The sequence below is a fragment of the Trifolium pratense genome, linkage group LG6 (genome assembly GCF_020283565.1).
Source record: "Trifolium pratense cultivar HEN17-A07 linkage group LG6, ARS_RC_1.1, whole genome shotgun sequence".
NCBI lineage: Eukaryota > Viridiplantae > Streptophyta > Magnoliopsida > Fabales > Fabaceae > Trifolium > Trifolium pratense.
In genome coordinates this window covers 31,526,677-31,551,199 of record NC_060064.1, presented here as the reverse complement: position 1 = coordinate 31,551,199, position 24,523 = coordinate 31,526,677, and the positions used below count along the sequence as shown (strand labels likewise).

General features: G+C 34.0%; 3 protein-coding genes across 16 annotated transcripts; 2 read left to right on the top strand and 1 right to left on the bottom strand.

Moving 5' to 3' along the window:
- The first annotated feature begins 8,722 nt into the window (after positions 1–8,722).
- Positions 8,723–14,271, top strand: LOC123889755 (eukaryotic translation initiation factor 3 subunit H). The gene is made up of 12 exons (XM_045939241.1): positions 8,723–8,893; positions 8,991–9,070; positions 9,810–9,926; positions 10,037–10,140; positions 10,278–10,344; positions 11,005–11,138; positions 11,230–11,278; positions 11,589–11,660; positions 11,740–11,841; positions 11,930–11,997; positions 13,640–13,792; positions 13,971–14,271. Exons 1-12 carry the CDS (start codon positions 8,881–8,883, stop codon positions 14,026–14,028), a joined length of 1,017 nt encoding a protein of 338 aa, XP_045795197.1. The 5' UTR covers positions 8,723–8,880; the 3' UTR covers positions 14,029–14,271.
- A 1,877-nt stretch (positions 14,272–16,148) lies between these two features.
- Positions 16,149–19,425, top strand: LOC123888116. 14 transcript variants are annotated; one of them, XR_006801969.1, is made up of 9 exons: positions 16,149–16,416; positions 16,511–16,601; positions 17,063–17,089; positions 17,163–17,381; positions 17,551–17,918; positions 18,274–18,334; positions 18,434–18,484; positions 18,643–19,015; positions 19,102–19,425. XR_006801969.1 is itself a non-coding variant. In XM_045937078.1 (7 exons), the coding sequence occupies exons 3-6, from the start codon at positions 17,078–17,080 to the stop codon at positions 18,305–18,307; spliced, it is 633 nt and encodes a 210-aa protein (XP_045793034.1). In that variant the 5' UTR covers positions 16,149–16,416; positions 16,511–16,601; positions 17,063–17,077; the 3' UTR covers positions 18,308–18,334; positions 18,434–19,425. The 14 variants fall into 14 exon arrangements, 1 of the variants encoding a protein (XP_045793034.1); XR_006801967.1 differs by having other exon boundaries at positions 18,591–19,015; XR_006801966.1 differs by having other exon boundaries at positions 18,434–19,015.
- Positions 19,426–19,788: 363 nt separating this feature from the next.
- Positions 19,789–23,967, bottom strand: LOC123888115 (probably inactive leucine-rich repeat receptor-like protein kinase At3g28040). Its single transcript, XM_045937077.1, has 2 exons — positions 22,261–23,967; positions 19,789–21,644 (listed from the first exon to the last, which is right to left on the bottom strand). The coding sequence occupies exons 1-2, from the start codon at positions 23,733–23,735 to the stop codon at positions 20,159–20,161; spliced, it is 2,961 nt and encodes a 986-aa protein (XP_045793033.1). The 5' UTR covers positions 23,736–23,967; the 3' UTR covers positions 19,789–20,158.
- Positions 23,968–24,523: the final 556 nt, after the last annotated feature.

Sequence of the window (24,523 nt, the reverse complement as noted above, 5' to 3'; positions counted from 1 at the left end):
GTAAGAGGATTACCAAAGATAAGCTTTGATAATGATAAGTTATGTGAATCATGTGCAAGAGGAAAACAGGTAATAAGTAGTTTTAAAATAAAGGAATTTATTTCAACCAAAAGACCTCTTGAACTACTTCACATAGACTTGTTTGGACCAGTCAGAACCACAAGCCTTGGAGGTAAGAATTATGGTTTTGTTATTGTAGATGATTATTCCAGATTTACTTGGGTGTTGTTTTTAAAACAAAAAGATGACTCTTTTGAAGCTTTCAAAAACTTTTGCTTAAAAGTTCAAAATGAAAAAGAAACAAAAATTATCTCCATTAGAAGTGATCATGGAGGTGAATTTGAAAACTCTCTGTTTGAAACCTTTTTTAATGAAAATGGTATTTCTCATAATTTTTCTTGTCCTAGAACTCCACAACAAAATGGAGTTGTAGAGAGAAAAAATAGAACTCTACAAGAAATGGCAAGAACTATGATAAATGAATCAAATGTGGAAAAGTATTTTTGGGCTGAAGCCATAAACACTGCTTGCTATATCTTGAACAGAGTAACTATTAGAAAAGTTTTAAAGAAAACACCTTATGAAATCTGGAAGGATAAAAAACCTAACATATCATATTTTCATATTTTTGGCTGCTACTGCTACATTCTTAATATTAGAGATAATCTGGGTAAGTTTGACTCAAAATCAGACAAAGGAATATTCTTAGGATATTCTTTAACTTCAAAAGCATATAGAATTTATAACCTAAGAACTCAAGCTATGGAAGAAAGCATGCATGTAAAGTTTGATGAGTTTGAGGAACAAACAACCATAACTGCTGATGAGGAAGAGGAAACTACAAATCAGAAAAGGAAAACTAATGAAATAGAAGAATCCCCACAAGCTCCTCCAAGGACATGGAAAATGGTCAATTATCATCCACAAGAACAAATCATTGGAAGTACAGCAGATGGTGTAAGAACAAGAAGAGCTACTCAGAATAAAGAAAACAATCTAGCTATGATTTCTCAAATAGAACCAAAATCCATAGATGAAGCAATTATAGATGAATCATGGATTGAAGCTATGAAGGAAGAGCTTCTGCAATTTGAAAGAAATGAAGTTTGGAAGCTAGTACCTAAACCTCAAGAAAATTCAATCATTGGTACTAAATGGGTCTTTAGGAATAAACTTGATGAAGAAGGAAAAGTTATAAGGAACAAGGCAAGACTTGTGGCTCAAGGATATAATCAACAAGAAGGCATTGATTATGATGAAACATTTGCACCAGTGGCCAGGTTAGAGGCAATTAGAATACTACTTGCATATGCATCTCACAAATGTTTAAAACTTTTTCAAATGGATGTCAAAAGTGCTTTTCTAAATGGATTTTTAAATGAAGAAGTCTATGTTCATCAACCACCTGGTTTTATTGATCAACATAGACCAGATCATGTTTTTAAGCTAACTAAAGCTCTTTATGGGCTTAAGCAAGCTCCAAGAGCATGGTATGAAAGATTAAGCACTTTCCTTTTAAACAATGGTTTTTCTAGAGGAAAAATAGATACCACACTTTTTAGAAAGGAAAACCAAAATGATCTTTTAGTAGTTCAAGTTTATGTTGATGATATCATCTTTGGAGCTACAAATGAAACAATGTGTGAAGAATTCTCAACCCTCATGCAAAGTGAATTTGAGATGAGTATGATGGGAGAACTTAGATTCTTTTTGGGTCTTCAAATCAAACAACTTGAAGAAGGAATCTTTATAAGTCAAGAAAAATATGTCAAAGATCTCCTCAAAAAGTTTAAGATGAATGAGGCTAAAATTATGCCTACACCAATGCATCCATCAACAAGTCTAGACAAAGATGAAAAAGGAAAGGATGTATCTGAAAAGGAATATAGAGGAATGATTGGATCACTCCTTTATTTGACTGCAAGTAGACCAGACATTGTCTTCTCAGTAGGGTTATGTGCAAGGTTTCAATCATCTCCAAAAGAATCACATCTCACTGCTGTCAAAAGAATTTTTAGATACTTGGTGGGAACACCAGATACTGGTCTATGGTACAAAAAGGGTTCACATTTTGATCTTATAGCATATTGTGATGCTGACTATGCTGGGGATAAATTGGAAAGAAAAAGCACAAGTGGAGCATGTCAATTTCTTGGAGAAGCACTTGTAAGTTGGTGTTGCAGAAAACAAAATACCATAGCACTTTCAACAACTGAAGCAGAATATGTGTCTGCTGCAAATTGTTGCTCTCAAGTGATTTGGATCAAAAACCAACTTGAAGACTTCTCATTAAGGTACACAAATATTAAAATTTTATGTGATAATACTAGTGCTATCAATTTATCAAAAAACCCTATTCAGCATTCAAGATCAAAACATATTGAAATTAAACACCATTTCATTAGAGATCATGTTAATAAAAAGGAAGTTGAATTAACCTTTGTTGATACTGAAAACCAGTTAGCTGACATTTTTACTAAACCATTGGTTGAAGAACGTTTCAATTTCATTAAAGAAAAATTAAAAATTACGAAATGTCCTATCTGAAGAACAGTCTTAGAACGTTCTTTGTTTTAGGTCTAAAATCACTTGCTCACCTTTAATTAAAAAATTTATTTAAGTATGTGAAGGTAATAAATTTATGAAAACCGGTAGTACTCCCTACACTTTTTAAATTACTGTATTAATTAATAGACAAGTACAATTAGTGTAAGAACTAGTTAGGTTTTCTTAGAGTCCCAAGACAAATAGTGTACTCAAGTACACCTACTCCAAGCATTCTCAAGACAGTTTCTCTTATCTTCTCTCCTTAAAATCACTTTGTAACCGTTACTTCTTCACTCATCCATCTCCTTCAAAAATTTCGCAATGGCTAGAACCAAGAACACCGGTCGTGTCCCTGCTCCCATTCCTCCTCCAACCACTGAAACTGAATCACCATCACAACCGCCTGTTCCACCTCCTTCTCCCATCTCTGAAACCATCTCTGAACGATTCACAACCGCTCCTAACTCTGATACGGAAATTAACCAACAAAATCCAACAAATTCCTCAGTGGAATTAGGAAATGCTGAGAAGATTATTGCTGAAACAATCATGAAACTGTCTCAGGAAGATGTGTCAAAATCAAACCCTCAACCCTCTAATACTGTTCCAAAACCCTTCATTGTTTACACAAAATCCAAATCCAAATCAACCAAAATCCCTCAAGTAAGAAGATCAGCTAGATTGTTATCTAGTGGTGGAACTAAGAAACCTGTCATAGACAACACCATTTATGAAGTAAATGATAGTGACTCTGAAGAATTGGAAACCACCTCTCTCACTCGTCACACCAAACCCTTATCCCAAATTGTTGAACCGTCCAAATCAACTCAAACCACCAAATCTGCTCCTGTCAAAACAAGAACTCCAAGCAAAGCATTTCTTGATCATCTGGAAAAATATGTTGCTGAAAAAGGAAAAACTTCAAGCTCTGAAGAAGAAGAAGCTAAGAAGAACTCAGATGATAATGGAGAAAAAGGGAAATCTCCAGAAATTGAAGAACCAACTTTGACTCAACTACTGCCCAAGAACATGGTAATCCCTCTTATTCACTACTCTGAAAGAGAAGATTTTGATTTATTCTGGAATGGGAAACCTGTCCCTAGCTGTAGGTATTATGATTTTGCAAACCTAGCTAGTGGGGGTATTGATGTGATGAAGCTTACTGAATCACAGGGTTGGACTCACCTGTTTAGAATGAGAGAAACTGTTTACCCTAGAGTAGTTCAAGCTTTCTATTTCAATGCCAAAGTTGATCCTGAGAATGATCTAATTAAGTCAACCCTTAGGAATGTTGAAATCAAACTAACCCCTGAGATCTTAGGAAAGTATCTCAATCTACCCATTGATGGAGCCAAATTGATTGGAGACACTTGGTACTCTGAAGCTCAAGTTAAAAAGGAGGATTTAATTCAGGAGATGTTTGTTGCTGAAGGTGCAAAATTACCTCAACCACCTGCTTCTTACCTGAAAACTGAATACAAAGTGTTATTCAATATGGTCCAAAACCATATCTTTCCAAGAATAGGAACTAGAGAGAAGGTTTATGATGGAGATTTAATGGTGATGCATCATCTAGGAACTGGGAAAAAGCTGAACCTACCCTATGTTATCATTCACAACATGATAGAGGCTGCATCTTCTGGTTCTAAGAAAATCACTCTACCCTATGGAATGCATCTGACCAAGGTTTTTAGAGAATGCAAGGTAGAACTCAAGAAGGAAAAGAGTTTTAACAACTCTAAAGTATTTGATTTAAAAAACTTATCTCACATGAAGAAAGCAGCTGATGAACCTACTGTAGGTGAGAAAAGAAAGAGAGAAGTTTTTGAAGCTGACAAAAATTTAACTGCTACTGGTATTATAGAACAGTCTGAGAACGTTCTCAACCTTGCTTCCTCTGCAAATCCAAGCCTAGAACCCACTCCAACAATTTCTGTTCCATTTGTTGATCTTGATGTCTCCCTTGGCTTTGACTCAAGCTTTGGATTAAGCAACCAACCCACTCTTTCCCAAAATGCTGCACAGGTTCTTGAAGGATTGACCACCAATCCGAGGTTCACCAACAAAGCTCTTTTCTCTCCACCATTTTATGATTCTCAATCCAGCTCTGATTTTCTTAAGAACCTGCTTAAAATTCCAAGTCCTGAACCTCCCCAAATTCAAATTCCCTTGTACTCTGCTGGAAATTCATTACCCTCCTTTCCACCACACTTTGGCTCACTAAAATCCTTTTGCTCCTCTGGTCAAAACATTGAAGATGCTGCTCCACCTGCTGATAATCCTGCTGCTGCTGGTCCTAGCACCAGACCTAAGAGAACCAAAATGGAAAAGGATGTTTCCAAAACCAAGAGAGAAACCACCAAGATTTTGGAAGCTATGATGCAGCAGAACAATCTGCTTATGCATATCATGCTTGAACAACAAAACTATCGCACCTGGCTCTGTGATCATGTTTGTCCTCTTCTCAATATCCCTCATCCTCCAGCTCATCCTCCTCCACACATTCCTGAATTCCCTCAGCCAGAGAATGATCCATCATCTGATGCTTCCAGCCCTACTGTGTCTCCTTAATAACCTTTGCAGTCCCTCCACTTTTTGTGATGACAAAAGGGGGAGAAAAAGAAGAAGAAGCTTGTTTCAAGAATGCTAGGATTTTTAAATATTTCTGCTTATGTATTGTGTTTGTTTTGTGTACTGTGTTTATATTTTGAAAACTTTTGATGACTAGATATTGTAGGAAGTTTTAATCTTAGGATAGAACTTCTAGCATTATGTAATCTAAGTCTTAGGTGTTTGTTTCTTGTTGTTCTGAATCATCTTTTGGTCCTAATCCTGCTGAACACATGATTTGTAATGCTTATTTGAAGTTTAAATGATTAAGGATGTGTTATGATTCAAGAACTTTTATCTAGCTCAATTTTATCTTGATAATTTGAAATTGAATGCATAAATTGAGGGGGAGCTTTTTGATAAAAACACTAGTACATTTATCATTTGATTAAATCAGAAATCATTTTTAAAATCTAAATTAAAGAAGTTTGTCATCATCAAAAAGGGGGAGATTGTTGAGGCAAAATCCACTTTTGATGTTTTAAAGATTACAAACATCTTTAATTATATTTTAAATGATTCTGATCATTTTGTTATCTAACAAGTGCTTTTGAGTGGCATAAGATTAAATAGATTCTAACAAACCACTTGCAAAGTAAAAATCCTGCAAAGCTGTTTCAAGACCATTCTAAGAACATTCTTAGCAGACAGACTGCAGTTTTGACAAATAAGCACGTTTTGGAATAAGTGCTTTCTGGTTTTTCAAGTCAACTAAGAACAAAACAAATAAGCACTTTACAATGGATTTATGGACCAAATCACTACAGGAGATAATCTCTTTTGGGATCAACAACATGTGATGGAATTTAAGTATATGCTTTCCTAGTCACATATCATGAAGAAAACCATGAGCTTGATCAATTGTGGTATTGGCCAACCAATGAATACATCTGATATAATATCATGGACCAATCACAAAGGAACAACCAGATTTTAACTATGAGTTGTATTGTACTTATGCAAAGTACACAAATGGAACATTCTTCCATGGCTTGTCATAGAAGTACAATTTTGTCTCATATGCTATTGTACTATTCCAGCTGGTTTTATTCTCTTGCTAAGGCTACTACTGATCAGTCCTTAGAGCTATCTAACAGCTGCACACCACAAGGAAGGAAGGATGAAGGTTCATCTTATTTGCTGGTGCAGTCAAGACTGTTTCAAGACCAATGCAAGACTGATCCTGCACACAGTTTTTTAAAACCATCTCCAACTGTCATGAGTCCTTTTCTGAGCATCCAAACGGCTATATCTGATACATGACAGTGGAAGGATGTAAGAAACAACTCATATACACTTGGCAACAGCTCATACTTATTTGGATCTTATGGATCAAAGCCAAAAGGAAATCAAGACTGTTCCAAGACTGAACAGAGAATCTGCACATTATGCAGAAGTTGTCTGCTGCATATAGAGCACTGAGTAACAGCTCTATTTTACTCTCTAACTGATATACTTGAAGGCCAAGCTTCAATCTCAAGCAAGCATCTATAAAAGGCAATCAAGTCCAAGGGAAAGAGCAAGAGTTTTCAAGCAATTCAAGTGATATAAATCCCATTCAATCTCTTTAGCTCAAAGTCCTTTTTAAGTCACTCTTTTGTATCATAATCTGAGTTCCAATCTCTTTAGAGTGCTTTCATCTAAGCTTCTCTTTTATAGTGAGTCTGAATTCAAGCTTAGAAACAAATCATCTATATTGTAATTGCTCAAGTCAATACGTGACTATTGATTGAGTGTTGATTGGTCAAGTTGACTAGGAAAGTTCAAAGCTCTAGGAGCTTTGGTAAGTTGTTGATCTTAGGTCAAGATCAAGGTGAATTTGTAAGTATTGGATCTGTAACTTTTAAGTGATTCTAGTGGACAAACTCACAGGAGGTGGGGACTGGACGTAACCCAAAGATTAGGGGTGAACCAGGATAACTCTTTGTGTTTATCTTCTTTCCCTTAAACTTTTATTTTCTGCAACTGTTTTTACACAGCACAGATCATTCTTAGAACGATCTCACTGAGCACAAATAATTTTATCACTAACTATTTATTTTGTGACTTGAGTTTAAATTTTAAAAGGGTCACAATTCAAACCCCCCCTTTCTTGTGAAAAACTTTGCTACTTCATGAACCAATTAACAATCGGTTACTATATTTTTTTTTAATAAGAGTGAAATATGCAATGAATGTTTATATTTAATTTACGGATGAAAAGAATACTTAATTCATAAAACTTGTACTAGTACTTTTTAATGGGAGGAATGAAGAAGTGGAAGAAAAGAAAGTATTCATATGTTACGAGTAATAAACTTGAGAAGAAAGTATTTCATTCATATGTTACAAGTAATAATAATAAAATGAGCAAAATAAGTTAAGTCTTTACGTTAAATTCTACAAGTCATGTAAACTTGCAGCCATCATCACAAAGTACTACAACATCTTCATGGCTCAAATACCAAAATGTAATGTCCTGGGTAAAGACTAGTCTCATTATGTGAGACCTATTTCTAAAATACTCTCTTCGGCCTTATTTATAACCAAAAGTCAACAAGAAAATTTGACCTCAAATATAAGTAAAAGTTACCAAAAAAAATTATATTTAATAGTATTCTTTCAAAAGTATCCCTAATTAATTGTTCTAATTTTTAACATGATTGTATAATTCTAATGCAAATTTAATGTATTATAAGGGGTAGTTTAGTAAAAATAACAATTTTCTTAATATGTGTGAAACAAGAGAGATTTGCCTATAAATAAGGCTGGAGGGAGTATGGAATATGCATTGATTTTTCCTGATAAAAAGAGTGAATATTAGAATGAATGTAGTGGTAAAAAAGACAGATTTTGGATCTGAGACATCTTGGATTTAAATTCTGCTAGTATTTTTGGAGGGAATTAGATGTAATTACATTTATAAATGCTCTAAAAATCCTAAAAAAATTCTACCTTGAACTAGGACACATCACCTCATCCTAATTTGTTTTTACATAAAATAAAAAAGAATGAACATTAGAAAGAGAGTTCATAACACTCAAAATAAAAATATAGTGTTCATCAAGAGTGTTAAAAATACTCTATTTTCAACAATCACCAAAATATTCACACTCTTCTACATAGTGAACTCAATATGAATCTCACCACTTTAGGTTTGACCGATTTCTAAAATGTGAGCTCCACATTGATTTGATTAAACAAGAGAGTGATTGTAGTAAAGGGAATATTCCTAACATGTTGAATGTGTTACTTAAGTATTGCAAGTATTACTTCTTGTTATTGGTCCGATGGTGATTGACACTGAATATGATAAGGAGAACAACGATCCGATCCTCCACAACTACGATCGGGAGGGGATGACATTATTTAATACCAAAACTAACCTCCGAACCAAATTAGTAGTTCAGTGGGCTAGATACTAATGGTGGAGAAAAAAATTGTTAGGTTAGATATCATGATTAAGGTTCAAACTTCAACATCCGTTTCCAATTGCTTATTATTTTGTGTTATCTAAAAAAAAATATTGTTTTCGTATTTTAAAAAAAAAAATAAAAGGACTTTTCTTTTGGGTTTTATTTAGGCAAAATTTAGGTGGGCTATTTGAGCCCAATTCATTACTCAGCAAAAACTCTTCTCTTCCTCCAGCGTTAGGGTTTCTTCTTCCTGCAAATTTCTGCACAATTTCCCTCATCCCCTATCGATTTTCGCGGTGGTTGTGTAGCTACAATTCAGATTCAAATCATGGCTACCACAAGTAACCTCACAACAATCTCCATTTTTTCGTTTTCTTCATTTTTTTCTGATTAATTTTCTTCACTCATATGACTCAATTGTTGATTCTTCTTCTGCAGCTACAACTAGGTCTTTTCTTCAAGCTGTCGCAACGGAAGAGGTTGCAACTCCTCTCAGAAAAGTCCAGATGGAAGGATTGGTATCAATTCTACTCTTTTTATTCTATAATTGTTCAATTTATAATGATGCACTGCACTATAATAAAATATTTTTAAATCTCCAAAAAGGTGCCTTTATTTGGGGTTTTGAAAGGTTACATTATTTATAATTATGGGTCTCTGTTGGTTTTTGCATCTGGGTAATCTATACTTGTGTTGTTTTGTAACTTCACATGTTTATGGAATCTTTATTTTCACAAATGATGTATGATTTTGTGAATTGCAATACTTAAGTAACATTTAACATTGTTAGTGTTGTCAATCGTCGATCACACGTATGTTCAAATTCTGATGCAGAGCAGTGCTATAGCACCTCAATAGCTGCTATTTGACATCATTTGTACTAAATAGTGTTGTGATAGCGGAAAACAGTGGTTTCTTTAAATTTTGCAATAGCCACTATCTGACAACACTTTATACTTAGTAGGATATCACAGGCTAATGATGACTTGTTCAAATTTTGCTATGCAATAGTGCTTTAGTGATGTTATAGTTGCTACTTGACAATGTTGGTACTAAATAGGATATAGCTGAAATTTAAACAATATTTTTGGTGTTTATGTATCTCTTTCCTGGTAAATATTGGACCATGTCATGTAGGTTTGTAAATTATTTAAGGCAGGTTCTCATATTGTAAGGAATTCATCAATTAGTTTTTGTGTGGTGAAGATAATACTCAAACCTTTCTGGTCTTGATGGTGTTATCTTTTGGTTTAACAGGTTATCCTGAAGATAATTAAGCATTGTAAGGACCATTCACCTTCTTTAGTCACTGGACAACTTCTTGGGTTGGATGTTGGGCAGGATCTTGAAGTTACTAACTGCTTCCCTTTTCCGGTATGATATCACTTTTTTGTTGTTTTTTTTTCTTCTTTTGTTTCCCCATTTTCAAATTATCTAACATTGACATCTTAATTTATAGTAATATCTGTTTCTGAAATTTGCAGATGAGGGAGGAGGATGAGGAAATCGAAGCTGATGGTGCCAATTACCAGCTTGAAATGATGAGGTGCTTGAGGGAAGTTAATGTGGACAATAATACCGTTGGATGGTATGTATGATTAAAGTACCACTTTATATATGCATGAATGTTTCTTATTTCGGTGGTTTGATATACGCGATAGAATTTGGTTCAATGTGTTATTTGTAATCATATATCTTACTCGAGGGATAATTCTCTGAATCTAGGTACCAGTCTACATTGCTTGGCTCCTATCAAACTGCGGAGCTGATTGAAACCTTTATGAATTACCAGGTATTGGCTCTAAATTTATTTTTTCATATTTTCTTTTAAGCCGGCATTTTGTGGACTTACTTATAAAGTTATATGTTATTGTGGAAACTAAATGCTCCTCTAGTTTACTATTTTTTATGAATGGGCTGAAGTTATTCTTTTTCATGGTCCTCCAAGCTATTCAATGTTGGTCAGATGAGCCACTAGTGAGAGCTTATTGCGGAAAACTACATAATATTCTGTGGAACTATAATTTTAGAATGCCCAACAGGCAAAAAAATGTGTGATATGCATCACAGAAGATTATAACATTCTATTGGGTACTTTATAAGATTATAGAGGCAGTGTGTCATTCTTTGACAATCAGATGTTTGCATTTGATCTTTAGATGAAATTTGCAGATTAATCAACTGAGAATTTTACGTTGCATTGGTCTGAAGCAGAAATGTAGGAAGTTGACTAGAATAGATAGTTAAATGAACAAAAGTACAATTTTTTGCAGAATAACCAGATTATAAGGATTGCATGCTGCTTCCGTAGTCTAGGTTTTCTGTTTCTCAAAAGTTTATCATGAATGAGTGATGGTGGTGATTTTCCATATTGGATGCAGTTGCTGAAATAATCTTTTAACAATTTCATAATCAGATAAATGACTTTGTTTTAAAATTATTTGTTTTTCAGGAGAATATTAGACGCTGTGTTTGCATAATATATGACCCGTCAAGGGCTGATCAAGGTGTCCTAGCTCTGAAGGCCTTGAAGCTCTCAGACTCATTCATGGAACTGTACCGCAGCAATAATTTTACTGGCGAGAAGTATGAATTTTCTTGTTGATGTAATGTTTTCTTCTTGAAGTTGAACCAATTGCTTTCTAATCCTAACTATCTGTCTTATCTTATGAAATAGATTGAGAGAGAATAACTTATCATGGGTGAATATCTTCGAGGAAATACCTGTAAGCTTTCTTGAACTTTGCTGTAACCTTTGAGTATTTGACCAAATGATCTTTCTACTAATAAATTATTTTATTTATTTGTTTAAATATAGAATGTGCATGTAATGCATTACTAAATAATCTTAATTAGGCGATGAAAATATGAAATGATAGAAAAACACATTCATCATAGTGGATTGGAATATGAAGAATCTTGGTCACTTTTGTAAATGCATTAATTAAAAATGAATTGTGCAAGACTTCACAATCTAGGCCACTTGCTATTTAATGCTGAATTTGCTTATCATTTTTTTGTTTGTTTATGAATCAGATCAAAGTTTCAAATTCTTCCCTTATCAGTGCTTTTATGACAGAGCTGGAACCTGAGACTCCAGTAACCCAGGTAAGCTACGATATTTGCCCGAGATTCTTTTGGCTGTTCTCAATTTAGATTGTTTTCATATGCTATTGTGCTATTGCAGTGTGATTATGATCGTCTGCAACTGTCATCCAGTTCTCTAATGGAGAGAAATATGGAATTTTTGATTGAATGCATGGATGACTTGTCAGTAGAACAACAAAAGGTAATTTTAGGTTTTCATGAATGCATGGATGAGTAATATGTAAATTGTATTCTCGAATACATTTTTACCGAAGTTTTCTCTATTTCAGCTCCAATACCACTATCGTAGCTTGTCTCGTCAGCAGGCTCAGCAGCAAGCATGGCTTCAGAAGAGAAGGTATGGTTTTGTCTGTACTTGAACTATTGTTTGTTCCAACAACCACGTTGTAAATTCATTGATCTTTTTATTGTAAGGTTAGATTCCATATGTCGACATTTATTCTTCTGTGACTGATTTGAAAATATGATTTAGGATATTCGAGTGAATTCAGTTTACAAATTAGAGTCATTATTTTATAGTCATTGTGACCACTGGGTAGGCTGGGGAAATTTAAGTTAAATGCGTGTGACGAAATACTAAACCAGTTGGGTTATGCATTTGATATCTCTTGGTGGATGATTCAATCTGATGGATTCGTGGTCTGTGGATTGCAATTCCATCCCCACTGCGCCATCACACTATGTCCTCTTTTTGTTCCACAATTACGTTTTGTAATCATTATAAATTCAATACGGTTATCAATTTAACCATTTGTCATCAAAAGTTTGTGGTGACATTTGTGGAGGGATTGTAATTCCATTTTTGGGACCTCTATTATCCATACTATTGAGTAAATGAAGTTACTATATCAGGAGTATGCTAGATATATTTGGACCGAACGTAAACGATCAATATTTACATGAAAAATTACCTGTCTTTTGTATTGTTTCAAATTAAATGAAGGATATTGAGATTCAAGAGGACATGTTCCCATGGTCAGGGCTTGATAGTGCCATCAATGTTGGTGCAATTGAATTTTATTGAGGAATATGTTAGGGTATGTTTTACACGTCTGTTGTGTGTCATGTCCAGAGTTGTGAATAGCAAGCAATAGTGATGCCATTGTCACTGTGTTGTGAACGTGGCTTATCTAGGCCCCGTCACATCACTATGTGCCAGTAATTACGGTTTGTCGCACACTTTTGGATCACAATGGTGGAATCGACTAAGTACCTCAAATGCCCTTAAACTCTTGAATGTTAAAGTTGTGGGTTTGACATATGTTAGGATTTCCGGGTGGAAAAGAGCTTTAAAGTCGGAAACCCATGCTTTTATCACTTCTGAACAGAAGCCTACCTTTGCATGACCCCATCTGACCCATTGCCCTCTGAAGATGTTAGAATCACCTCCAAGGTGTTTTCCGGCAAACAAACTCTATTCATCAACTCCAGTCAAGTGCTCTGTTTTCTCGCTTTTCTTTTTCATGAAGTTGTGATTCTTTTCTCTTTTGTATTCTAGTGTTTTGTTGCTTTTGACTCTCTGATTTCTTACCTCTAATATACTCTAATTCTGTTTTTTTTTTTTAGTTTTGTGTATTCTATTCTTTTTGTCATTTATCATCCAACGGTTATACATGTATCAGAGTAGCTGTCATCCTGTTATAGGTTTTTTGGGGTGGCCGCTAAATGTTGCTATACGATTAGTTTTTTCATATTCAATAAATGAGAAATGAGTGTTAAGTTTATAGCATAATAGTTGCTTGAAGTTTCAACTGAAGATTAAGTTAATCCAGTGAATTTGGATTTTCACAATATTTGCTGTGTGGAATTGATACACAAAACACGGCTTTATATGCCGATAAATTGTTGTAGTGCATTTTTCTTTGGTGTGGATTTTTATGTTATATATAAGCAAATGTGACATTGAGGGTTGCAATAGTTATTTAATCCTTGTCCTCAATTAGTTCAGTCTATCATGGTTTTGGTTTTTGTTATTATAGGTCGGAGAACGCGACACGCAGAGCTGCTGGGGAGGAGCCTTTACCCGAGGAAGATCCTGCAAACCCCATTTTCAAGCCACTCCCCGAGCCATCACGTCTGGAGAGTTTCCTCATAACAAATCAAATTTCCAACTATTGCACCCAAATCAATGGGTATGTATTTAGATATTTATGGTGACCTTGTTCTTTTTTTTCCCCCTACTATGAGAAGCAAATGATACTCTTAATTGCCTATTAGAAGTTTCTGCTATTATTACCCTTATTACTTGTATAGTTTTTCTCTAGCCAAAAGTGCTTAATAGTGTTGCATTTTTCTCTTGGTATTCTGCAGGGTTGCAAGTCAAAGCTTTAACAAGGTCCATTTGATGAAGGCTTTGCATGAGGAGTAAAATAGCAATTTATGCTTGTCACTCCCAATGCGAATTATATCGCGAATTTGGTAGTATAATAGAAAAATTGTTGTTTTATTTCGAAGTAATTTTTGTTTTTCTAAACTCTTCAATTGTAAGCAGTGTAATTTAGAGAGAAAATACGCATAGTGCTGCTTAATGATAGTTCATTGTTTCTTGATCTACTATCTCCAATATTTGGGTTTCATTATGAATGTAACACATTCACTTTTTTTCATGAAACTACATATTTTTTGTCAAATATTTAAACTTTTATGCTGTATATTGCTTCTAATTTTCTTCATCGAAACTCGAAAGTAATTATAAAAAGTATGTTGTTTCTACAATCCAAAGATTATGTAAATCAGAACAACCGTTTTTTTTTTTAAGAAAAGTAACCATCAAGTTGTACAAAATTATTACTATGCTCCTCTTGTTTTCTCTTCATCAACAACCTTTTGAGTGCCGAAGGTGAAGAAGCTTTGTTATCATGAGCAGTGGATTGACCGGGTCTTCTATTACCATTTACTGTTAACACCTTCATATCTCTCTCTCTCTCTAATCTTGTCGTTATTCAGTTAATTTTTTTTTTTTTGAATGGCAAAATCTCAGCAAATTTGGAAACCAACTGAGACTCAAAAACAAATCCTGTAAATCTCAACAGATTTATAAGTGGTCATAGAATTCTGTATCGAGGAAAACCAATCACACACAGCATCAATCTCACACTGACGGCGCAACACCAACACCTCACCACCGCACCCTTACATCACCTCCAACTCAGAACCGTCGCAGCCGCCACACCACCCCCTTCTCAGATCTGATGCAGCCACCACTATCCCAACTTAGAACCGACACAACCACCACACTCCTAGATTCATCCCGAGCACCTAAGCACACAACATTAACCATACACCGGCAATGCGAGATCCAAACACCACATCAGCATCTTACCACCACAGCACCACTTCATCACCTTCAACCGCCACCACCACCACCCCATCTCAACACCGACAATCACCAAACGGCGACAAGCACCACCAAAACGAAGACGATTGGTCAGCCACCACGTCACCCAATTAGAACCCACAAAACCACGGGCAAATCTAAATCCAAGTCATATGAAAAGTTGTTTGATTTTGTTTCGATGTGTATTTTCAAAATATATTATTTTTATGTTTTTTAATGATAAATAACTAAAAATATCAATGATTAAAGTTAGTTGAGTAGTTCAACTGGTTAAGCTAGTTGAGTTAAGGATTAAATAGTTGTAGTACTACTATACACCGCTAGCAATTAATTAAATAAGACAAAAAGACTACTCCCTCCGTCCCAAAATATAAGAGCTAGTTTGACTAATGCATTTATGCCAACGCATAATTTTGATCGCTAATATCTTTAATTCTCTATTAGTAAAAATTATAAAAACTTGATATTTTGAAAATACTCATCAAAATAAATCAAACAAGATCTTATATGCTAATATTTATATTTATATATTATTAAAAAAAATATGTTCAAAATAAGATAAATTAATAGTGTCATTTAGTCAAAGTAGCTTTTATATTTTAGGACGGAGAGAGTAATATTACAAGCCAAGTGAAGTGTCTTCAACTCTCATCTCATTGGCACCCATTAATAGTACCAATGCTATAGTATTACTAACGTGTGTCAGTGAATAAGAGAAAAAATTAATGTGGCAGTGAGTTTTGTTTGTTGAGTTATGTGTTTTAGGCTTTGTTTGGATGACAAAAGAAAATAAGAGGAAAGAAAGTAAGAGGAAAGATTGTTAAAGGAATGAAAGTGAGAGAAAAGTAAGTAGAAAGTTGTTTGGTATAAGTGAAACTGAATGGAAAATAAGAGGAAAGACAATGTATATTTGGTAAATGACAAAAATACCCACATGTTTAATACTAATGTGTAATTATAAAAAAGTATTCTTTCAATAATAAAAAGGTACTTATATGATATGTTGGTGCAGCAAATAGACTGACGTTATTGGAATATTGGGGTATAAAAGATTTACGGAGGTGAGGAGAGAAAATATCGATAAAAAATGAATGTGTCAGTGAATAGTATAGTAGGCATACTGTTTTTTAAAAGCCAGTTCCGCAAGTTAGTAAAGTTTGTGAATTGTCCGATTGAATCCACATACTACAACTGAAAAATATAATAACCTCGGTCGGTCCAGAGGATTTTGCCCAGTTACACAACTTGCAAGCACATCACATCATTATAAATACAATCAAACATTCACACCAAACCCAAAATGTAGAGAGCTTGCCTTAAGCTATGCACGTGAAGTCTCCAGAATAGTATACTGAGAAAAATAAGTATAAACAGAGAAAGAGGTGTTTGAAAGAGGTGTTTCAATAATCCTCTATATATGTATGTATGTATTTGTTGCATTTATTAATTAATTTTACTCATCTGTGTTCTGTTAATCTCTCTGCTAAATCTCTTCTATATGTATATTCCACAGCTAGCTAGGTGAAGCTCGATGGAGTTTGATGTTACTGATGCTACTTTTGAGGATGATTTCATACCGACTGTAATTTCTTTGATTAATCAAGGTGAGTGAGTTTACAACTTTGTATTTGAATAGCATCAAACATGGTTAAATCACAAGATTAAGCTAGTTTAATAACCATAAATTCATAAGTTTGTAAATAAATCAAAAAGTGAAAAAAATTAACAACAAAAACATTTTCATTCAATTCTGCAAATCACATCAATCTCTTCCTCCACCTTCAATCTGTGCTTTCAATTAATTCCCCTTCTACTTAACCTAATTAATTACCCATCTATCCAACCTAATCTCTTCCGTATGAAGAGAAAAACACTTTCACTCTCTACTTTTTCATTACCAATTCTAATATTAGGAAAAAATCAAATAAAATCCGAATCTGGTTCTTCATCTTGTTCTTCATCTTGTTCTGAAAATTTGAAAAAGGTTCTTCATCTTGATATTACTTGAATCTGTTCTTCATCTTTTTCTTCATCTTATTCAAATATTAATTTTTGTTTTTTTCAGCCAAAGATCAATTTAATGGCTACAAAGGTAGGTTAAAATATTAATTTAATGTTTAATTGTTAATTAGTGAAGTCTTGTTAATTATTTTACTCCATTGTAGAAAATTGATGAACACTGGCCACCATTATTAGACGAGAAAATGCTGGATATTTTCATAACTGCCCAGGAGAAGGGTAGAAGCAGCAAAGACTCAAAATATTGGGATGAAGCTGTATCTGAGGTTAACCGCCTCATCGAACAAAACTTTCCTACGGAGAGACCTAGAGATGAAGCATCTTTGCGGAAGAGACTGAAACAATTACGGAGGAACCCCCCTGAGGTATCTAATTTACATGATATTATGTGGGTTTGAGAGTAGCTCGTATTAATTTCTCTAAGCCGATTTATATTATTACAAATTGCACACCCCTACAAAGCAAATTGGATCAAAACCAATGCTTTTAGTTTCAGAATGGAGTGACTAACATGATGCCCCTGTTTTCTACCAGAATCTAACTAAGAAAATCGAAGATCTGTTTAAGTTCCACAAAATGATAATTTCCACCGTACGTCCAGGACCATACACTCATAGTTTAGGTAGTGGCCAGTCTTCGGGCCAGTCTTCGGGTGGATCTTCAGGAGGAGGACCTATTCGTCGACATCGCTCGACCACAAATCCATCTTTCTCTCTGCCCAAGGTCACAGAATTCGATCCTCAGCTTGATGAGGAGGACCTCGATAAAGAATTGTGGACACTTTTGAAAAACAATGAGGTTCCTTCTTCCAGGCAAGTATTCATAATGTGCCCAAGTATTCATAATGCTTTAAAGGTTTACTGTTTTATGGTATATCTTAGAATTGAGTTTTGGCTTGTAAGGTGAGGATTGCCTCTTACTTATAAACATTTGTTCAGGCCTTCTCGCAAGCGATGTGGGACTTCTTTAACAGTATATACCAATTAATATGTTTTGGCTTTTATATAGTAATGAATAAATGATGAAGAAGAAGTGATACCAGAACTTTGTTTGTCCTAAAACACAAGTCCAAATTAACTTGGTTTTAATAGAAATTGCTGCTTAAATCTGATGATACCCTTATTGTCGGAGTAGTGAGAGATTTCAGAATATTTGCTATGGTTAGGGATGATTGATTGTATAACAGTAGTGGAGAGATTTGAGAATATCTGCTATGGTTTCATTTTTCTTTAATTTTTTTCAATTTTTCCTCTGCAGATTGAAAAATCGAAAAAGAAAGCTTTCACCTTAAGGTGAAAGCTTTCATCAAGATCATCAGGTAACAACTTGCAGTTTACATCAGTGTACAAGGATGCTTGTCATACATTAATTTTTATTTCTATATAGGGTTTATCTTACTTGCTAAGGATATTTTCAGGTAGTGAATATTTTAGATGTTCCGAAAACATGAAAGAAATTGAGGAAAAAGGTAACAACTTGCAGCTTACATCAGTGTACTAGGATGCTTGTCATACATTTTTTATTTTATTTCTAGACTAGATATGGCTTATCTTACTTGCTAAGAATATTTTCAGATTTAATGAGAATTGTATCTTCGAAAATCCGTTCTTTTGTAACGAATGGCAGTTTGACTTATGATCAAGAGGTGGTTGCTGCCAGACATTTTGATGTTAAACGTTTTGAGATGGAAACTCATATTTGGTTAAGCTTTACGAATACCCAAAAAGTTGATTATATTGAAAGTCCACGTATGGGGGTTTAGCATGGGGGGCAGAGTTCTAGACATATATAGGAGTTCATTGAGTCCACGTATGGCAGAGGTTTTGATTTGCACTCAAAGTTGGTTGAAACCCTCTTTCTTTGACAACAAAGACCTTAAGTTGGTTGAAACCCTCTTTCAAAACATGTCAATTGGAGCTGGAACAAGTGGGGCATTTGAGTCTGTACTGCTGGTGGAGCACCTCTAGTAGCTAGACCTTCTATTTGATTCCCTTCTATGGTACACAAATCAATTTTTTGTCTATCTTATTTTATGTACTTCATTAATATATATACTAATTCAATTTAATTTAATTACTTGTATAGGGATGAAATCTTTTGATATTTTGAAGTCGCATATGACTCAAACAGAACATGCCACTTTTGAACCTCCTATTTTGAAATATAGACTGCTTGTAAGCTTGGCTGCATGGTGATTTTCAATGTTGATAAATGCTTGGCTGCTTTGTAAAATATGATCATGATTAATTAATGTTGTTTACCGATGTTATTGTTGAGGATGATTTCATAATGATTTTAATTTCTTTGATTAATCAAAATAAGTTTCCAAGTTTGTATCTTGAATAATATCAAACATTTGTTTTGTTTTGATCTTAATATATTGACAACTTGAAGAACATATTTTATACATGAGCTTTTATTTCTATATATGAATTTTTTAATCTGAGTTGAATCTAGATGTGAAATTGATTTTTTAAAAGATGAATGAAGTTTAAAACAAAGATGAATGAATTAGTTCTGTTTTAAAATTCAACATTTTTAGTACCTCCCTTGAATTTTAAAATTTCAAAAACAGTGATGTGATATTTTAAATGACGCGCTGTATATGAATTGATGATGTAAGATCGTGTAGGTGAATTAATATGAATAATTCTTAAAAAAAAAAAAAGACTCTTTCTTACAAGAATTTTGAAATGTGATAATGGAACAATAAACTACAACTATAGAAAGAATGTACAATTTATGAGTATATGACTAATTTCATATAACTGATAAAAAGATAAAATCACAGCTACATATTTATATAATGGTGAGAAAGACTTGCTTATACTCAATGAACTAAGAGTCCACATAACCCAAATTATACAGGAGAGTTAAAAAGGATACACAACAACATGAAAGAAAAAATTGAAAATAAAAACCGATAAAATCTTGATGCTAAAGAAGACTATGTACTCGAAGCAATAGTTCTAAATTACGGTTTGCAACTGCAATTGCGGACGCAATATAACAATTGTTTAGATCTCCTCAATTGTGACCACATTGACCGCATTTTACTGCAATATAAAGGTTCACAGCATAACTGCATCCACTACTGCAACTGCAATTTAAAAGCTAAAACCATTGAAGCATATTAATCTCATCAAAACACTTCCATCCTTTGAGGAACAGGAGTTTTAATGACCTGCAATATTTGCACAACTTCAGCCATAGTAGGTCTACTAGATGGTATTTGAGAAGTACACACCATTGCAAGCTTCAAGACGGGCAAAACCTCATCCTCGGGAAATTCATTCATCAAACTTGGATCAACACACTCCAAAACATTACCATGTTCAAGCAAAACCCTTACATGATCATTCAATATCAACACATTATCTTCACCATACTCCACTGGTCTTCTACCTGTCACCAACTCGAGTATCATCACACCGAAACCATAGACATCACATTTCTCATTGACCCTTAAGCTTTGACAAGCTAATTCGGGCGCTACATAACCTAATGCACTTTGAAACCTGTTACTCATCACGTGCTTGTCTAGCTTTGTTAAAAGCCGGGCTAACCCGAAATCGGATATCTTAGGGTTGAAGTTTTCATCGAGTAAGATGTTGCTTGGTTTTATGTTGTAGTGAATGATTGGTGGTCGGAACGAATGATGCAAATGTGCAAGTCCCTTTGCTGTTCCAAGTAAAATCTTGAATCTATTAGGCCAAGAAAGTGAAGGACTTGAAGGAAGCTTTTCGTGTAACTTGGATTGCAAGTTACCATTAGGTGCAAATTCAGATACTAAAAGCTGTAATTGAGGAGTCCAATAGTAACCTTTCAATGCTATCAAATTCTGGTGTCTAGCTTTACCTAGAATTCTAACTTCCCTGTCGAAGTCTTCCGGAAATTGAAGTATGTTAGAAGTGATAAGCTTCTTGACTGCAACATTTCTTCCTTGATGTGATCCTAAAGGAACTTTGTAAACTGTTCCGAAAACTCCTTCACCAATTTCAGATGCCTTGTTGAGCAAGTTTTCCGGATTACTGATCCAATCTTGTGAAGATTGTGAATCAAACAGAATGAGTTTACCTGTAGCCGGTGCTCCTGATCTCGAAGAGCTTGAACACATACTTTCCAAAGCACTTTCCACAAATGCGAGCTTTCTCCTTACAGAAGCATTAACTAAACTAATAGCAATAACTCCTAATACAATAAGAAAAGAAGCTGCAATTGCTATAATAGCCGAAATACTAAGGAACCTGTGATGATGACTTGGACTACTAGACTCGGGTGATTCAGTTCCCGGTCTTTGAGGATTCATTTGGTTATCAAAGCCATGTGGATCAAGAACTATAGGTTTTGGTACATTCATTTTGCATGGACCTTGAAGCAAGGGTGAACAAAGACCATAGTTTCCTTCCAAAGAACTTTTGTCTAAGTTTTGAAATATGCTACCCATTGGAAGCCTTCCGGTGAGGCTGTTATGTGATATGTTCACAGCAAGAAGATTTTGAAGCTTTCCTAACTCCATTGGTAGTTCTCCACTAAGCTCATTGAATTCTAACTTGAGGATTTTGAGCTTATTTAGCTTTGACATTGATTTTGGAATTGGACCTGTCAAATTATTGTTTGACAAACTCCTGCATAAAAATAGATAGGAGTTATGACCTGTTTGGATTGACTTATTTCATCTTATCTACTGGCATAAGAACTTGCAACACTATTTGAGAGAGCTTATTGTAAAAAAATTGACATGTCCATAAGCTGTTTTCAGCTTATTTGCATAAACTCTCCAAAATTGATTATGAAAACATCTAATACCTTGTATTAAAAAACTTATTGACTTAGTTTGTGTTTGATTTTGTGGCGATAAAAATTGATTCTGAATGAAGTGATTCACTAAAATTGATTCTGACTAAAAATGAGTTGGATGTAAAAGTAGATTGAATAATAAATTTGAGGCCAAAAATCAATTGTAGAGACTAAAACTCTAAATTCTAGCTTCAAGTTAGAATCAATTCTAGAAGCAAAATCAATTCTACCTATAGAATCAATTTTTCCATCTCCAAAAGTGAAACCAAGCATACACTTAATTTTTTTTCGTTATAAAAACAACTTATACATTAGCACTTACATACGCTTAATTTATTTTTCGTTATAAAAACAACTTATACATACGCACTTATATGAAAAGCACTTATGCTTTAAAAAAAGTGTAAAAATGATACTAGAGTTTAAGAAATAGGATGCACTTACAACAAGTAAAGAGATGAACAATTCCCAATCTCTTCTGGAATAGATCCCTTCAAATAATTTCCATCAAGTTGAAGAACAGCCAAATTTCCTGAATCACATGTATCTTCCGGAATCGAACCAAACATGGCGCTATTACGAAGATCCAAAACCATTAGATTTTGAAGTAGACCAAATTCAGGTGGAATCTGAGAATGAAGATCATTCCAAGACAAATTCAAGTATCTCAACTTCGAAAGTAGACCAATTTCTGCAGGAATATTCCCTTGAAGATGATTAACTGAAAGATCCAACTTTGTAAGAGTTTCTAATAGCCTATTTGACCCTGCTGGAATTGAACCTATTAATTGATTATGAGAAAAATCCATTTCCTCTAATCCTAATCCAAACAATCCCTCAGGTAGAGTACCATTGAAACTATTCCCTCTAAGATAAATCTTAGATAACATTGTGCATGAAACCAATGACAAAGGAATGTTTCCATAGAATTGATTATTAGATAAGTCCAAATGTTCCAAACTTGTTAAGTTACCAATCCATTGAGGAAATTCACCAGATAAGAGATTATTTGAAACTCTTAAATAGCTTAAAGAGTTTAATCTCCCCAATGATTGAGGTAATTCACCACTAAACTGATTAGTACTAAAATCAACCTTAATCAAATGAAGACAAAATCCAATATCATTTGGTAATGAACCTGAAAACTGATTATTTTGTAACATTAACTCTTTCAAATTATGCAAAGTTGAAATTCCATTAACCAAATTACCAGATAAAGCATTGTTTGATAGATCTAAGTTTCTAAGCCTAGTCAATGACCAAACACTAGAAAAATCAACATATCCACTAAAGTGATTATTTGAAAGATTAATACTATTCAACAAAGAACATTTAGATAATAATGACATAGGAATTTGTCCTTCAAATGAATTCATAGCGAACGAAACGCTACGAAGGAAGAAACAATTATCGAAAAAAGATTCGAACAGTTGTCCGGAGAATGAATTGTACGATAGATCGATGAATCTCATTGAAGTCATGTTGATGAAAGAGTTAGGTAATTGACCAGAAAATGAGTTATGACTAAGGTTAAGTTTTTGAAGAGTGTTTGAAAGTGTTACTAAAGGACTAATAGTGCCACTAAAATTGTTATGAGAAAGTGAAAGTGTTACTAAATGTTGTAATTTTTCAAGACCTCTTCCTATTTTACCTGATAAGCCTAAACCATCTAAAGAAAGTTCAGAAACTGTTTGAGTTTGTGGATTGCATTTAACATATTGCCATGAACATGGATTCACATCATCTTCATTCCATGATGAGAGATATGATGAAGGGTCATATAGGTCTGATTTGAATACCATTAAGCCGAGGACATCGTCGTTTAACTGAACCGTTACATCGTTGTTTGCAAAACATGTAAGTGAGATCAGGAAAGTTGTGAAAAGTGTCAAGTTAAAGTGATGAAAAGTTTTCTTCATTCTTGTTGTTTGAGGTTGAATTTTCTGTTGCTATGTTTTGTTGTTTGTTATGAGTGGTTTCTTCTATTTTTTTGTTAAGGTAAGGATATAGTATAGTATGATATGTGACAAAAATGTAATGAATGGTAGATGTTACATTACATTACCTAATTGAAAATGATGTTACATGTGTGTTCACGAGATGAGATAAGAATAAGAGTATGAGTAAATATTAAATTTCATCTCACAACTCAAATTAGTATAATTTTTTTTTTCTTTAAGTACAAACTCCGATGATAAAAGAATACATGCATATTTGATATTGATTTGTTGAGACGCGAATTCGAATTCACAATTCTTCACTTTGACAGAAGATTGAACCGTTGAAACTTTCGGATTATAGTTCAATCGATTCAACTACGATTCAACTTGATAAAATAAAAAACTTGAATCAATCATGGTTCAATTAGATTCCAGTAGACTATAATACAACCTAAACTAACAGATGAATTGCTCGATTTCTAGTTGAATCGGATGAATCAGTTGAATCGATCATTTTTTTGTGTCGCTATATTATTGTTACAAAGTTTTTACTACTAGTGACTAATTCAGTAAAAAACATGTGGGACAAATAAGATGAGATCTCAATTTTCAACCGAACGTTTTATATATGCAGGAGTCAAAAATTGAACCAATAACTACCACTAGTTCGAAATTTTCAAATTCCTTATCACTTATTGTTTAACCAATAATTTCAATGGTCTTATTTTTAATATACTTCTAAAAGGATGATTGTGACAAAAGCTTAG

Bases quoted from the DNA above. Each gene is read 5' to 3' on its own strand.
- LOC123889755 (XM_045939241.1), top strand. The intron at 9,927-10,036 runs GTATGATATCAC...TGAAATTTGCAG, and splicing joins CTAACTGCTTCCCTTTTCCG to ATGAGGGAGGAGGATGAGGA. The intron at 11,139-11,229 runs GTATGAATTTTC...CTTATGAAATAG, and splicing joins AATAATTTTACTGGCGAGAA to ATTGAGAGAGAATAACTTAT.
- LOC123888116 (XM_045937078.1), top strand. The intron at 17,382-17,550 runs GTATCTAATTTA...GTTTTCTACCAG, and splicing joins TACGGAGGAACCCCCCTGAG to AATCTAACTAAGAAAATCGA. The intron at 17,919-18,273 runs GTGAGGATTGCC...TTTCCTCTGCAG, and splicing joins ATTGAGTTTTGGCTTGTAAG to ATTGAAAAATCGAAAAAGAA.
- LOC123888115 (XM_045937077.1), bottom strand. From the start codon at position 23,735: ATGAAGAAAACTTTTCATCACTTTAACTTGACACTTTTCACAACTTTC. The intron at 21,645-22,260 runs GTAAGTGCATCC...ATTTTTATGCAG, and splicing joins TGTTCATCTCTTTACTTGTT to GAGTTTGTCAAACAATAATT.